General features: G+C 42.8%; 1 protein-coding gene across 1 annotated transcript; it reads right to left on the reverse strand.

The window, feature by feature from the left end:
• Positions 1-6,340: 6,340 nt before the first annotated feature.
• Positions 6,341-7,299, reverse strand: LOC101108324 (olfactory receptor 3A1-like). Its single transcript, XM_012185485.4, is given in 2 exon segments — positions 6,341-7,110; positions 7,113-7,299. Coding segments are annotated over 2 exon segments (945 nt in total). The 5' UTR covers positions 7,288-7,299.
• Between the last annotated feature and the right edge of the window lie 9,239 nt (positions 7,300-16,538).

A 16,538-nucleotide genomic window follows, 5' to 3' on the forward strand; every position in this document is an offset into this window, starting at 1 on the left:
ATGCTTTAACTGCGTGAAGTGTGTGCTCAATCACTCAGTCGTGCCCGACTCTTTGCGGTCTCATGGACTGTAGCCTGCCAGGGTCCTCAGTTCATGGAATTTTCCAGGTAAGAATACTGGAGTAGGTTGCCATTTCCTTCTCCAGGGGATTTTCCCAACCCAGGGATTGAACTGACAAAATTCCCTTGGAAGCATTCTGTGCTAATGATTACAAGGAGACTTACCCCGGGCTACAACAGTGCATAGTTTTAAGTGCTTTGCGTGTGGTTAGCTCATTTATTCCTCACAACCTCCCTATGAAACAGATACCATTTTAATCTGCGTTTTACAGAAAGAACATGAGTCACATATAGCAAGTGGCTGAAGGCAAGGTCTTAACTAGGATATGCTGACTTTTAACCTGTTCTTAAGATTTACACATACCATCAGGACACCTCAAGGATCATAAAGCCATGTCCTTCTCATTCAACTCTCTCTCAATGTATTTCTTTTTTTCTCTCTCTCTCAATGTATTTCTGACCCATTCTTATGACTCAAAGACTTACTCTCATACTCATGATAGCTGTGCCCTTGTAAATCCCAGTCTTGCCTTGTAGGCTGTAGTAGCTCAACTCCCAATCAGTGCCTTGGATGAATCATGGCCACGGTCAGCAGCTGCCCCCTAATTTCCCTTTTTATTTTAAACCATGTCTTAAGACTGTAAACTCTGTGAGTTCCTAGATTCCCACCTTTGCTTATGCTATTTTCTCTGTATTGAATGTCTTTCTTCCAATGTCATATGTTCAAAATCTTCATGACTCAGCTCAAATGCTGTCTTCCTCCAGAAACGCTGCCCTGATCTGTGCCCATTTTAAAGTGATACTTACATCTTCGACATTCCCGTTACACTTTAATTGTATTCTACGTGGCACTAAGCACTGTGCCTTCAGCACAGTCATTTAGTGATTTAATCATTTAGTAATTTAAGGATGAGATTCATTGCTGACTCAACCTTAGGAACTACATGCATAAACTCATTGTAATTGTGCATCATTTTGTAAATAAATGAATAGCCGCACTGGTTGACAAAGAGGTTTTCTGGCCAAAGGGGCCTCATTGTGGGCTAAGGTGGTGAGGAAAGGATTTGTGGACAAGTGTGAATTGTGCTAGACACGATTTGGAGGAACTCGAGTCTAGCGAAAGGCACAGGATGACTGCTGTAGGGACAGGGTTGATTCCTCCATTTGTCTCGATAGGCATGCAGGGGTCGTAGCATCCATGCATTTACAGATAGCTCTTTGTATGAACTTCCCACACATTTTCTACAATCAGAAGAGGGACTTTTCAAAAGCAAGTAAGTCATGAGCCAGAATACTATGCTCTTCTAGTAGCTTCTGTCCAGCCCTCAATTAACGAGGAACGAAACTTTCAGTCTCCTAAATTCTGGTTGTTCACCAGACTAGCTGTCCAGGGCTTCAGTGGCTGATGAAATCACAGATGTAATCCATTAATGACGTGACCCTTCTAGATCACCATTCTTGGGGATCCATATGAGTCCTGGGTTTCCCTCATTATGCTGTGACCACTCCCTGCTCTGAAATTCCAGTAGGTCCTTCATGCTATAGGGTTGGTCTCAGGGATCTGGTCAAATTGCCCAGTAAGGATTGAGTTCTGGGCAGGGACTTGAACACTGAATAAAATCAGAAAACAAGCTTTATCTTAAAAAGAAGGAAGAATTGGTAACGGTGCCTGGAAGTGAAACCTCAAGCTTTGGATCATAGTCCCAGCTTTTCCACTCACCTGATATGTCATCCTGTGAAAGTCTCTTTATTTTTGCTTTTGAGACCTTGGTTGCTGCATCTGTAAAACCAGGAAGCTTGACTTAGTGACCACTGAAGTCCCTTCTCTGTTACATGGGAGCAGAGGGTCATGTAAGAAGTCACTTTGCTGTGGCACAGAGCCCAGCGAGGTTTCATGGGAAGGGCTGTAAAAAGGGGATGAGAATCTGTACAAACTCAGTCCTCCGCTACTCTGGGGGAAAGAAAGGGGCCATATATACAGAAATGAGACAAAGAGAGGCTGAGGCCATCTCTGTCATGGGACTTCTCCACCATGGTGTTGTCCCCTTGAGACCTCAAAATTGGCCCAGGAAGGCGAAGGAGGCAATGTGGAGAGCTAAGGACAGGAACACAATACAAGCCCTAATAAATACTGCAGTGGCAAATCAGTGGTGCCTCATGACTCTGTTGACTTAGAATTTTTTCAAACATCTTCATCGCCATCCCTCATATTAATTTATGGAGCTGGTTAGGGCAGCTGTCCTGATAACTCTGTTTAACAGACGGGGACGTAGGGAGCTATCGGCTTTCCCAAAGTCATGAGGGAACTAGAGGCAGAGCCAGGATTGAATCTGGGGTCCCAGGTTGGAAGTTTTGCTTTCCCAGATGTCTGGTCCAAACAGAACCTTGGAGGTATAGACCAGCCAACTCCTGAACCCCTCAATGAGGAATAAACCCAAGAAAGAAGCCAAAGCCTCCTTTTCCAACTTCAAATTTGTAAAAAATCTTCAGAAAGAAAATACATTCCCACCTGGGGCTTATTAACAAGGGACACACACTCTTGGGGATCCTATAATGATCCTGAGGGTGGTAGAAGCTGAGGATCCCCCTAGGAGGTTGCCCCCCGCCATAATTTTATGGGCCAAGTCTTTCAAAAATGAGAGTCTACTGTTAGAGATGACAGAGATTGAAAGTTGGAGAGGCTGTGTAATGCAACCCCTGGATTCTCATGTCCTTCTCAATTACACCACAGCCCCTATGACAGCACACTCTCTGTAGGTGCCTGCTGGACTTTGTAAAGGAATAGACCTGCTCATCCAGTTATGAACAGCTCCTGAACCCCATTGAGCCCCAGTTTCCCTATTTGGAAAATGGGTAATATTCTCTCAAGGTTTCTGGGAAAATTAAATAAAGTAACACACATAAAGTTCTTATTAGGAGACCACTGATGATGTTAGTAGCATAATAATAACATTTAATACACTGTGTACATGACACTACACCATGAGCTTTATATACACGGAATCTCAACCAACTCTTACAACAATCCTATGAGATAACAATTGAAAAATTTTTTGTTCTGGTTCTGTGAAAAGTGCCATTGGTAATTTGATAGGGATTGCATTGAATCTGTAGACTGCCTTGGGTAGAACAGTCACTTTTACAATATCGATTCTTCCAATCCAATAACAACAAGTGCACCTTACCCCAGGGCCCCGGCTTCTCTCCCACACTGAGTGTCAGCCCACCAGACCTGGTGCCAAGAGGGATCCCCTCAGCTACAGCTTCCCCCTACGGGCAAAACGGAACAGGAGGATACTTGCAGCCTTTGCACCCAGGACCCCGATAGGCTACTATGGTCACCTATAGGGCTCCCACAGTTTTGGCTACCAAAGACCTCCACAGTTTTTGCCAACATTGACTTCAGTAGGACAAGCTACGCCAACTAATGTGCTTCTGCACAGCAAAGGAAGTAATTAATCAAAGGCAACCTACAGAATGGGAGAAAATGTTTGCAAAACCATATTTGGTGGCTTCCCAGATGGCTCAGTGGGTAAAGAATCCATCTGCAATGCAGGAGACACAGAAGACGAGGGCTCGCTTCTTGGGTCAGGATGATCCCCTGGAGATGGAAATGGCAACCCATTCCAGTATTATTGCCTGAAGAATTCCACAGACAGAGGAGCTTGGTGGGCTATAGTCCATGAGGGTGACAAAGAGTCAGACACAACTGAGCAACTAAGCCCATGTATCTGATAAAAGGTTAATACCCCAAATCTATAAAGATCACATACAACACAATACCAAGTAAAAGCAAAAAGTCCAATTTTGAAAATGGGCAACAGACCTCAATAGAAACATTTTTCCAGAGAAGACATCCAGATGATCAACAAGTACATGGAAAGGTGTTCAACATCACTAGTCATCAGGGAACTGCAAGTCAAAACCACAGTGGTATCACTTCATACCTGTTAGTATGGCTACTGTCAAAAAGACAAGAAATAACAAATGTTGGTGAGGATGTGAAGAGAAGGGAGCCCTCACACACTGTTGGTGAGAATATAAATTGGTATAGCCATATGGGAAACAGTATGGAGTTTCCTCAAAAAATTAAAAGTAGAACTGCCATATGGTCTAGATCCTTTGTCCATGGGATTCTCCAGGCAAGAATACTGGAGAGGGTTGCCATTTCCTTCTTCAGGGGATCTTCCCCAGCCAGGAATCGAACCTGAGTCTCTTATGTCTCTTGCACTGGCAGGCAGGTATCTTACCACTAGCACCACCTGGGAAGCCAAGTTACACACCCAAAGGGAATGAAATCATTAGTAAAGAGATACCTGTGCTCCCATGTTCACTGCAGCAGTATTCATAATAGTCAAGATACGGAAACAACCTAAATGTTCTTCAGCAGATAATTGGATAAAGAAAATGTACACAGAGGAGTATCATTCCACCACGAAAAGGAAGGAATGCCTGTCACTTGTAACAAAATGGGTAGAATTTGAGGGCAAGCTCTGCTGTCCATGGACTTCTCCAGGCAAGAATACAGGAGTGGGTCGCCAATCCCTTCTCCAGGGGATCTTCCCAACCCAGGGATCAAACCTGCATCTCCTGCATTGGCAGGCAGATTCTTTACCACTAGTGCTACCTGGGAAGCCCTAATTAATCTCATTTAACCTAAATTGTGGGCTTCCCTGGTAGCTCAGACAGTAAAGCGTCTGCCTACAACGCGGGAGACCCAGGTTCGATTCTTGGGTCAGGAAGATCCCCTGGAGAAGGAAATGGCAACCCACTGCAGTATTCATGCCTGGAAAATGCTATGGACTGAGGAGCCTAGTGGGCTACAATCCATGGGGTCGCAAAGAGTTGGACATGACTGAGCGACTTCACTTCTTCACTTCACTTCAACCTTAATTACTTTCTAGAGACCTTATCACCAGATACAGGCACATTGGGAGTTTTAGGGCTTCAACAGATGAATTTTGGTGAGACACAATTCAGTCCACATCATGGATATTAAACATTTGAAAATATATTCAATTTAATGTGAACATCAAAGAGATGAATATTGAAACACTCATTGGTAATTGTCAACCTTTATATTGTGATAAATTAGAAGCATTTATTTATAGCAGTTGACAAAGTTATGAGGATGAAGTGATTTCACTCACTATTGGAATAACAGGATAGTGCAAATATTTTGTAGAACAACAGTGAAATACATAGAAAAAATCTAAAATTTTATTTTAGTCAACTCAGGAATTTTATTAATTAGAACTTGTGGAAATGTTAGAGGATAATAGAAACTCATCTGTAAAGAATAGTTTTTACATCATTGATTGTAATTGCAGTAAATCTAGAAACAATCTAAACTCCATCAAAAGGAATATGGTTAAGCAAATTATGATTAGCTGATAAATTAACATTAGGCAGTCATTACAATGGATTAAGTAAGTTTTCAGATATTTAGCATGTAGAAAAGTCTACTGTGTAATGTGTAAACATAAAACATGGCATATATGCCTCTACTGATATGAATATAGATAACTATGTTTATGTTGATATAAAAATACATAAATATATTTATGAATGTATAAAAAAACTAAAAAGGTAAGTACCAAATTCTTAACAGTAGTTTCTTCTGGAAAACTGCATTATGAAGAGTGAGGACAGAGAGGATAAAGGTTCTGATTTTACACTCATAAAATTTTGTTTTTGTTTCTATAAACATGATTTCTAAGAAAAATTTTAAATCAATGGATATTTCTATTTTAGAAAAATAGAAAGAAATGCCAAAGGAAATATAAATTCTCCACTGTTAAAAACCCTAGAATCTTGAAGTATAGGCAGGGTACTGGGAATCAGGGTCTCAAATTATACTGTACTAGGTCTGGATCCTTGTGTAAAAGCAGGTTGGGAATGCTGCTTTCAGAGCAAGCCTGACAGGAGGATGTGCTAATACTTGGCACCAGGCTGTGACTTTCCATATTCCAGTCTAGATAGAATCTCTGCTGGAGTATTTTGGGGAACCCCAGCAGGAAAAAACTAAAGGTTCTTCCTATAGGGTCATGAGCCTTCCAGAATATAGAACTACCTGGGTTCCATGTCCATCTGGAGTGTGAAGGGTAGCTAGGACCAAATGGCAACTAGTCAAGGGCTCTGGTCTACAGAACCTACACATCTATTATCAGCTCGAACCTCCTTGAGGAACAAGAAGCCTCACTTCCTAACAAAAGTCAACTTGCTCAAGATCTAGGAAGGACAGGGACACTTGCTACAGTTTCACCCTCTTGAGACATCCCTCATGCAAAGGCTCGCTTCCCCGTGAGCACCCTCCTTAGGGCACCCTGCACATCAGGGTTCCGGAGGCTGTAGATGAGTGGGTTCAGCATGGGACTGATGATGGTGTTGAGGATGCCAACCCCCTTGTCCTTGTCGGAAGCCTCCACTGAGCCTAGCCGCATGTAGCTGAAGACGCCTGTGCCATAGAAGATGCCCACCACGGTGAGGTGGGAGCCACATGTGGAGAAGGCTTTCTTCCTGCCCTCTGCTGAGCGGATCCGCAGGACTGCAGCTGCCACATGGATGTAGGAGGTGACAATGAGAATCACAGGTGCACCTGCCATGAGGACACCCAGACCAAAGAGCAGCAGCTCGTTGAGCTGGGTGCTGGAGCAGGAGAGCTGGAAGAGCTGCGGGAGGTCACAGTAGAAGTGGTTGATCACACTGGGACCACAGAAATTGAGTGTGGATATGGCTATAGTGTGGGTCAGTGCATTTGAGAAGGCACAAGCCCAGGACACAGCCACCAGTATCCTCTGGACTGTCGGGCTCATGCGGGTGCTGTAAGTGAGCGGTCGGCAGATGGCCAGGAATCGGTCATAGGCCATGGCTGTCAACAAGAAGCAGTCCACCCCAGCCAGCTGATGGAAGAAGAAAAGCTGTGAGAGGCAGGCCGCATAGGGAACTGTGCGCTTGTGGGACAAGAGACGACCCAGCATCGAGGGAACGGTGACGGTGATGCACCCAATGTCCAGCACTGATAGGTTCCCCAGGAAGAAGTACATGGGGTGTGGAGTTTGGGTTCCACCAAGATGGCTGCCAGGATGCTGAGATTGCCCCCGACAGTGACAAGGTAGGCAAGAAGGAAGAGTACAAAGACAGCTGGCCGCAGCCCTGGCGTCTCCACCAACCCCAGCAGGATGAATTCAGTAACAGTTGTTCCATTGACCCCAGATGCTGGTTCCATGAGTTCCTGTAGGAAGATATCCCACAGGGGAAGGGATCAGTCTTTCCAAGTTAGTTGATCAGTAGAAATATATTGACTCGCTTTCAGATGTCACGCCTCAGAGTTAATTCCCAAGTGTCCTAGTGGGTATTTTCTCTTTCAGGCCACACCTCACTCATTAACCTTCTCTGTCTTCATCTCAGTGTTCTTACCCAGCGTCCAGGTGAGTCACCCGCTGCCATAACTACATTGGTCTTCACCTCGTCCTCGTGAAATATAAAAATCTCTTTCTTCCTTGGATCCCTAGAACCAAGGAAGGAGGCCCTCCCACCACCAACAACCCATATGAGAAGATTTGGGGAAAACATAATGCTGAAGTAAAATTGAGCAGATAGTAAAATAGATAGTAAACAGACAGTAAAATAGAAAGGAACAGAACTGATCATGTTGTTGTTGTTGTTTAGTTGCTAAGTCACATCTGACTCTTTTGCAACCCCATGGACTGTGGCCCGCCAGCCTCTGTCCGTGGGATTTCCTAGGCAAGAATACTGGAGTGGGTTGACATTGCCTTCTCTAGATCTTCCTAATCCAGGGACTGAACCCTCTTCCCTGGGGGGATCTTTACCACTGAGTCACCAGGGAAGCCAGAATTGACCATATTTATAAGGACTTTATAATTTATAATTGCCCTTATAAATATATTACAAAGAAATAAATATCTGGCCAACATCTAAAAGAGAAAAATATAAAGGTACACAAAATTAGGAGTTAAAAGGGCCAAAAATAAATAAAATAGAAATGGAACACTATTTGTTCCTAAGTTTGAACAATCAATTCAAGAGTAGTCCCTAAACCAAATAAACCAACCGAAAAATGGAAAAAGTGATTGATAATGTACTTCCATGTGTAGGCTCCAGGCTCATATGCTTCTTGGACCAATTATTTTTTTAATACTTATAATATAAACTGTTCTTAAATTACAAAATATGAAAGCCTTCCAAATTTATATTTTTAAAGTTAGCAAATCCTGATATTAAAATGTAACAATGGCAGCAAAAAAGGAATTATTCTACACTACCCTTGTTTAATACTATGTATGTAAAAACCTTAAGTACAATACATGAATCCACCATTATCTAGTAGATTTCATAGCAGAGGATGGTTTAATATTGGTAAATCTATTAATATATTATAGCATATTAATTGGCTTAAAAAGAGGAAAATTTTATAGAGGCAATTCTTAAACACACATATACTGGATATATAGAGAAAAGAAAAAAAAGAGAAAAACACACTTGTAGTTACTTGAAATGAAAATATATCACTTTATGTTATAGAGCATATCTATTGCAAATCTGAATCATTCATAATGGCAGAGTAGTAGTGACATTTGTATTAAAATCAGGAGCAAGTAAAGCTATGGCCTTTGCTACTTCAAATATTTCTCATTCTAAAAGTTTTGGGCAAAGGAAAATAAAATGCTTAGGTAATAAAAACAAAAAAGAAAAGAGTAAGTTGAGAACAATAATATTGCCTCAATAGAAGAAAGAAAAAACTTGGAAACTTGTGGATTTATTAAGATATTAGCAAGTTAAATAAAAAATAATTATACACAAGTCAATAGATTCCTTACACACCAACAAAAGTCAGTCAGGGTTAGTTGCTCAGTCATGTTTGACTCCTTGTGACCCCATGGACTGCAGCCTGTCAGGCTCCTCTGTCCATGGAATTCTCCTGTCAAGAATACTGGGATGGGTTGCCATTCCCTTCTCCAGGGGATCTTCCTGACCCCAGGGATTGAACCTGGGTCTCCTGCACTGCAGGCAGATTCTTTACCACCTGAGCCAACAGAGAAGCCCACATGCCAACAATAGTCAGCTATAAAACTCAAAAGTTTAATTGTAGGGTGAAATCTTACAAAATGAATCAGATTACTTTCATAATAATGTATCTTTCAATGTTCTATTTATCTAAATTCCAGAGATCTTTAAAGGCCAGCAGTAGTAGCTCAGTAGTTCCTCCCATCATATTTCCACCAGGTTCAAGGTGCTCAAGTCCCTTATATAAAATGACTTAGCACAGTCAGCCCTCTGTGTCCATGGGTTCTGCATCCATGGATACTAAGAGCCAACTGTTTACAACTTTTTAAACTGTACCAAGGTAATCTTACCAGGAGGAAATTTTTAGTTAAAAGGGCCAGCTTCTCTTTGTCAAAGGAAAATATATAGCTATAATGCAACAGAAGCAGAAGAAGAGGTTAAGAAGAGGTGGCGAGAACACACAGGAGAACTATACAAAAAAGATCTTCATGACCCACGTAATCACGATGGTGTGATCATTTACCTAGAGCCAGACATCCTGGAATGTGACATCAAGTGGGCCTTAGGAAACATCATTGCGAACAAAGTTAGTGGATGTGATGGAATTCCAGGTGAGCTATTTGAAATCCTAAAAGGTGATGCTGTGAAAGTGCTGCACTCAATATGCCAACAAATTTGGAAAACTCAGCAGTGGCCACAGGACTGGAAAAGGTCAGTTTTCATTTCAATCCCAAAGAAAGGCAATGCCAAAGAATGTTCAAACTACCACACAATTGCACTCATCTCACATGCTAGCAAAGTAATGCTCAAAATTCTGCAAGCCAGGCTTCAACAGAAGGTGAACTGTGAATTACCAGATGTTCAAATTGGATTTAGAAAAGGCAGAGGAACAAGAGATCAAATTGCCAACATCCGTTGAATCATGGAGAAAGCTAAAGAGTTCCAGAAAAACATCTACTTCTGCTTTATTGACTATGCCAAAGCCTTTGACTGTGTGGGTCACAACAAACTGTGGAAAATTCTTAGAGATGGGAATACCAGGCCACCTTACCTGTCTCTTGAGAAGTCTGTATGCAGGTCAAGAAGCAACAGTTAGAACTGGACATGGAACAACAGACTGGTTCCAAATCGAGAAAGGAGTACATCAAGGCTGTATATTGCTTATTTAACTTATATGCAAAATGCCTGGTGGATGAAGCACAAGCTGGAATCAAGAATGCCAGGAGAAATATCAATAACCTCAGATATGCAGATGACACCACCCTTACGGCAGAAAGTGAAGAAGAACTAAAGCGCCTCTTGATGAAAGTGAAAGAGGAGAGTGAAAAAGTTGGCTTAAAACTCAACAGAAAACTAAGGTCATGGCATCCAGTCCCATCACTTCACGGCAAATAGATGGGGAAACAGTGGAAACAGTGACAGATTTTATTTTTCTGGGTTCCAAGATCACTGCAGATGGTGACTGCAGCCATGAAATTAAAAGATGATTTCTCCTTGGAAGAAAAGCTATGAAAAGCTACACAGCATATTAAAAAGCAGAGACATTGCTTTTCCAACAAAGATCTGTCTAGTCAAAGCTATGGTTTTTCCAGTAGTCGTTTATAGATGTGAGAGTTGGAATATAAAGCAAGCTGAGTGCCAAAAAATTGATGCTTCTGAACTGTAGTGTTGGAGGTTAACTCTGTTATCCTCCTGCGTGGTCATTTCTCTACAGAGCGTTCCACTATTCTATTCACTATAAATGGCTTCAGGACAGATTTAGGCCTGACTCAGCTTTGTATTCTCAGTGCCTATCATCACACTTTGCATTCAGTAGATGCTTAACATTTCTGAAATAAGTAAATAAATGAATTTGGCAACCAACACCAAGGAGTTGGGAAAGGATTTCTGAATGAGCTGGAATTTATGCAAGAAAATGAAAGGTTGATATGATTTGAAAGAGATATGGATTTTAGTGAAAGGCAGAGCAATACTACTGTGGGAATTGCCAATTCTTTAGCTAGATTGGACATCAGGAACAATTAAAGTGAAAGTGAAGTCGCTCAGTCGCGTCAGACCTTCTCCAGAGGATCTTCCCAACCCAGGGATCAAATATGGGTCTCCTGCATTGTAGGCAGACGCTTTACCATCTGAACCACCAGGGAAGTCAGTTAAGCAGTAGTTAAAACAATCCTGGTCACTGACACATATCTTTTCTTGAAATAGCCCCAAAATCAGGAGGGTCAGACCCGGTGAATAAATAAGGCTAGACAAAAAGCATGCTTCCCAGGTGGTGCTAGTGATAAAGAACCTGCCTGCCAGTGCAGGAGATGTAAGATATGCAGGTTTGATCCCTGGGTCAGGAAGATCCCCTGGAGGAGGAGTAGAGTATACCTCACAGAGATGCCATGGAATCCTCACTCTTAGTGGTGAAGCTTACTTACTGCTACCAAGATTTCAGGATGGTCACTGGGCTGTTCATCTAAGGAGTCCATCTTAAACAAGATCACCATGATGACCTTAACTGAAGAGGTTCTCCTAGATTATGACTCTCAGGTCTTCAAAGTGAGCCCCAGTCTGTCCATACTGAGTGTTTATGGCTCCCTGCTATGATGTTCCAACTAAACCCTTTATGCATCTGATAAGGAAGGCTCAATCAGGCCCTCTGATGGAGGGGTCTGGTCCATGGTTGCCTGATGAATGGGTCCAGCAGGAAAATTGGATTTGATGAATGCCCTCCTGCTCACTCCAATGAAAACAGAAAGCTGGCTTCATCCAAGAATGACAAGCATTGGCAAAGTGGCCTGGAATGGGAAGTGCCAGCTCTTCCCCTCCCCTGATGTGTTACCCAGAGTTAAGATTCTTTCTCTACTGAATCCTCTGTGAAAGAGATCTGACTTGCTTGATAACAACTCAAGTGCCTTCTCCATTACTAGGGAGCAGAGGGGAACCCTGGAGAATACTTACCTTGTTACAGGTACAGAAGCCAGGGAGGTTCCTGGTGAAGAGGGGGCAGCACTGTGCAGGCCCTGGCCCCGGAGAGCAAGGAAAGGGCCATATATAAGAAAACAGGTGAAGGAGAGATGAGATCACCTGTGTTGTGAGGTGCTACCCACTGCGTATCACCCCTGGGGCCCTCAGAAATTAGCCCTCCCAGGAAGGTTTGGGGTTTGGGGAGCCACAGACCAATAAGCAACCCAAGTCTCTGCTGAGCCCAGTAATGATGCTTTACAACTTTGTGATGCTTCTGATTTCCTCAAAATGATCTCCCATCTGATTCCTTGCTCCACCTCTCATGTGGCTGCCATGGGGTGACTGGGGAATGTTATTAATCCTATTTATCACTCAAGGACACTGGAGTCCAAAGAGGTTTCCAAAGTCACCCATGGAGCTAATGGTAGAGCTGGCATGAAACCAGAGTCCAGACTGAGAGACTTGCTCTCCCAGAAGGAGAGCTTTGAGCAGAGTGCAGCCGACTTCCCAGGCTTGCCTTGACTTGGGGATGAGAAGAAGCACAAGAAAGGAGGCAAAGGAGAGAAGCCTTCTGCAAACTCAGTTTCCTAAAGAGTCCTCAGGAATGCACTGCCTTCTCCCTCAAGACTTGTTAGTGGAGGCCACTAGGATTGCATCTTGGAGGGTCCCATAATGATTCTGGAAGTAGCAATAGAAAAACTGAGTTGTATTATGCCCACCCTTGACTCAGACGGTAAAGAATCTCTCTGCAATGTCGGAGACCCAGGCTTGATCCCTGGGCTGGGAAGATACATCGGAGAAGGGAAATCCCATGGACAGAGGAGCCTGGTGGGCTACAGTCTATGGGGTTACAAAGAGTCAGACATGACTGAGCAACTAGCACTTTCACTTTTCTTTCTTCATGCCCACCATAATGGAGAGCTTGCACTGGTTTAACTGTAGAACCCCTGGTCCTCATGCTTTCCCAGGGCAACCTGATGCAGCATGAAAAGCATGGATGTGGTCTATGGACTCACTTCTCCAGTTCTTAATGGTATGACTTAGGACTAGCTGCTGAAGAACTCTGAAGTTTCCTCATCTGTAAAATGAGGACAATATCTTGACCACTGAGGGAGGGCTAGTCTGAGAATTAAATGAAATTAATGTAATTAAATTCCCTGGGGAACCTGGGGATCAAGTAATAATAATAATAATAATAGCAATCACTAATATTTTCTACATTTTAATGTGTTATCTCCCTTAATCCTCCCAATAACTCTGATGTAACTTTGTTGTTTGCCTCACAATGCAGAGGAGGAGACTTAGGCTCAGTGAGGTTTAGTAATTTGCTCGATGCTATACACAACTAGGATGTAACAGAGCTGGATCTCAAACCCCATAATATGGTTTTAACAACTTTCTAGAAAACTTTCCATCCTTACTGGAGTGGGTTGCCATTTCCTTCTTCAGAGGATCTTCCTGATCCAGGGGTTGAACCCATGTCTCTGTATTGCCTGCATTGGCAGGCAGGTTCTTTACCAGCTGAGCTACCAGGGAAGCCCTCTCTTCTCCCAACTTCTTCAAAAATCACCTACCGCCTTGTCATATGCCCCGTTGACTCTGTCTCTGCTGCCGAGAGGGACCCTTATGTTGGTGCCAACCTTTTTCAGCTCCTTCATGGTCAACTGTACATGATGCCTCTGCTTACAGGATATTAGCCATTTGCAAGTGTTTGTGGGCATATTTCATTTTCCGATGCTTGCTGTCCATCTCACAATTGCCTGGTACCTGTCACGCCATGGATGAGCTTGAGGCTTTCTGTCCAAGCTGTGCTCTTTTTGCCCAACCCCTGTTCTCAACTCTGGCCCCTAATTCTAGCTAAAAGCTGCTGCCAGCCATGGTATGACTCTCTTACTGTCATACTAAACTGCTCCTGCCTGCCCTACAAGGCATCTCAACATGTTTTTTAAGGTACAATAATGAAGATTGTGCCGTATCTGAGCAAAACAAGAGAATTGGCTTCCCTGATGGCTCAGTAGGTAAAGAATCTGCCTACAAGGCAGTAGATGAACAGAGATTCAATCCTTGGGTCAGGAAGATCTCCTGGAGAAGGAAATGGTAACCCACTCCAGTATTCTTGTTTGGGAAATCCCATGGACAGAGGAGCCTGGCGGGCTATGGTCCAAAGAATCACAGAAGAGTCAAACATGACTGAGCCAACCAAGCACATCAGAGAAATGAAGCAAAAGAACAAATTAGAGAGTCTGAAAATAATATGTGGGGGTTTGGTATGTGACGTGGGCAGCCAACAGAGCAGCAGGAAAAGGACATGCCTTTCAATAAATGATGCTGGGGTAATCAGATAGCCACAGGAAAAATGACATTACTGTCTTTCTGTCTTTACTCCTTAGTTTCAGGAGGATGAGATTCTTATATTGAAGATTAAAGATGTTCAAATTGTAAAAATAGTCAATGGAATACATTCATGCTCTTCTAGGAGTTCAGTCATTCTTAAAGAAGTTCAAAAGGGCCTTCCATGGCAGTCTAGTGGTTAAGACTCCACACTTCCAATGCAGGGGATGCAGGTTCAGTCCCTGGTCTGGGAACTAAGATACCAAATGCTGCATGGTATGGCCAAAAAATAATTTTAAAAAAGAAGATTTTAAAGAAAGAATTCCAAAAAACTTTCAGTTCAGTTCACTTCAGTTGCTTAGTTGTGTCCGACTCTTTGCAACTCCATGAATCACAGCACGCCAGGCCTCCCTGTCTGTCACCAACTCCCTGAGTTCACTCAGATTCACATCTATTGAGTCAGTGATGCAATCCAGCCATCTTATCCTGGATCGTTCCCTTCTCCTCCTGCCCCCAATCCCTCCTAGCATCAGAGTCTTTTCCAATGAGTCAACTCTTCGCATGAGGTGTCCAGAGTACTGGAGCTTCAGCTTCAGCATCATTCCTCCCAAAGAAATCCCAGGGCTGATCTCCTTCAGAATGGACTGGTTGGATCTCCTTGCAGTCCAAGGGACTCTCAAGAGTCTTCTCCAACACCACAGTTCAAAAGGATCAATTCTTTGGTGCTCAGCTTCCTTTATAGTCCAACTCTCACATCCATACATGACTACTGGAAAAACCATAGCCTTGACTAGACGGACCTTAATCGGCAAAGTAATGTCTCTGCTTTTGAATATGCTATCTAGGTTGGTCATAACTTTTCTTCCAAGGAGTAAGCGTCTTTTAATTTCATGGCAGCAATTACCATCTGCAGTGATTTTGGAGCCCCCAAAAATAAAGTCTGACACCATTTCCACTGTTTCTCCATCTATTTCCCATGGAGTGTTGGGACCAGATGCCATGATCTTCGTTTTCTGAATGTTGAGCTTTAAGTCAAATTTTTTCACTCTCCTCTTTCACTTTCATCAAGAGGCTCTTTAGTTCCTCTTCACTTTCTGCCATAAGGGTGGTGTCATCTGCATATCTGAGGTGATTGATATTTCTCCTGGCAATCTTGATTCCAGCTTGTGCTTCTTCCAGTCCAGCATTTCTCATGATGTACTCTGCATAGAAGTTAAATAAGCAGGATGACAATATACAGCCTTGACGTACTCCTTTTCCTATTTAGAACCAGTCTGTTGTTCCATATCCAGTTCTAACTCTTGCTTCCTGGCCTGCATACAGATTTCTCAAGAGGCAGGTTAGGTGGTCTGGTATTCCCATCTCTTGCAGAATTTTCCACAGTTTATTGTGACCCACACAGTCAAAGGCTTTGGCATAGTCAATAAAGCAGAAATAGATGTTTTTCTGGAACTCTCTTGCTTTTTCCATGATCCAGTGGATGTTGGCAATTTGATCTCTGGTTCCTCTGCCTTTTCTAAAACCAGCTTGAACATCAGGAAGTTCACAGTTCACGTATTGCTGAAGCCTGGCTTGGAGAATTTTGAGCATTACTTTACTAGCATGTGAGATAAGTGCAACTGTGTGGTAGTTTGAGCATTCTTTGGCATTGCCTTTCTTTGGGATAAAGACTGAGAGATTTGCCTGCATTAAAATGTAAAAATCCCTACACATCACAGGATAACTTTTTAAAAGTGAAAATACCGTTACAAATTAAAAGAGACTTGTAGACTTCCCTGGTGGTCCAGAGGTTAAGAATTCGCCTGCCAATTCAGGGGACATGGGTTCGATCCCTGGTCTGGGAAGATTCCACATGCCTCAGGGCAACTAAACCCATATACACCAACTACTAAAGCCCAGGTGCCCTAGAGCCCATGCTCTGCAGCAAGAGAAGCCACCACAATGAGCAGCTACTGCCAGTAGCCCCAGCTAGCGGCAACCAAATAAAAGCCCACACAGCAACAAAGACCCAGCACAGCCAAAAATAAATACATACATAAAAATGTTTTAAAAAGTAAAAGAGACTTGCAATACGTATATAACTCTCCTAGAGTATCCAAAATATTTCCAGACTTCTGCACTCAATAAAAAAAATACAATGGATCTGATAGAAAACAAAGGATATGAACA

This window comes from Ovis aries, chromosome 11 (assembly GCF_016772045.2).
Source record: "Ovis aries strain OAR_USU_Benz2616 breed Rambouillet chromosome 11, ARS-UI_Ramb_v3.0, whole genome shotgun sequence".
Classification (NCBI taxonomy): domain Eukaryota; kingdom Metazoa; phylum Chordata; class Mammalia; order Artiodactyla; family Bovidae; genus Ovis; species Ovis aries.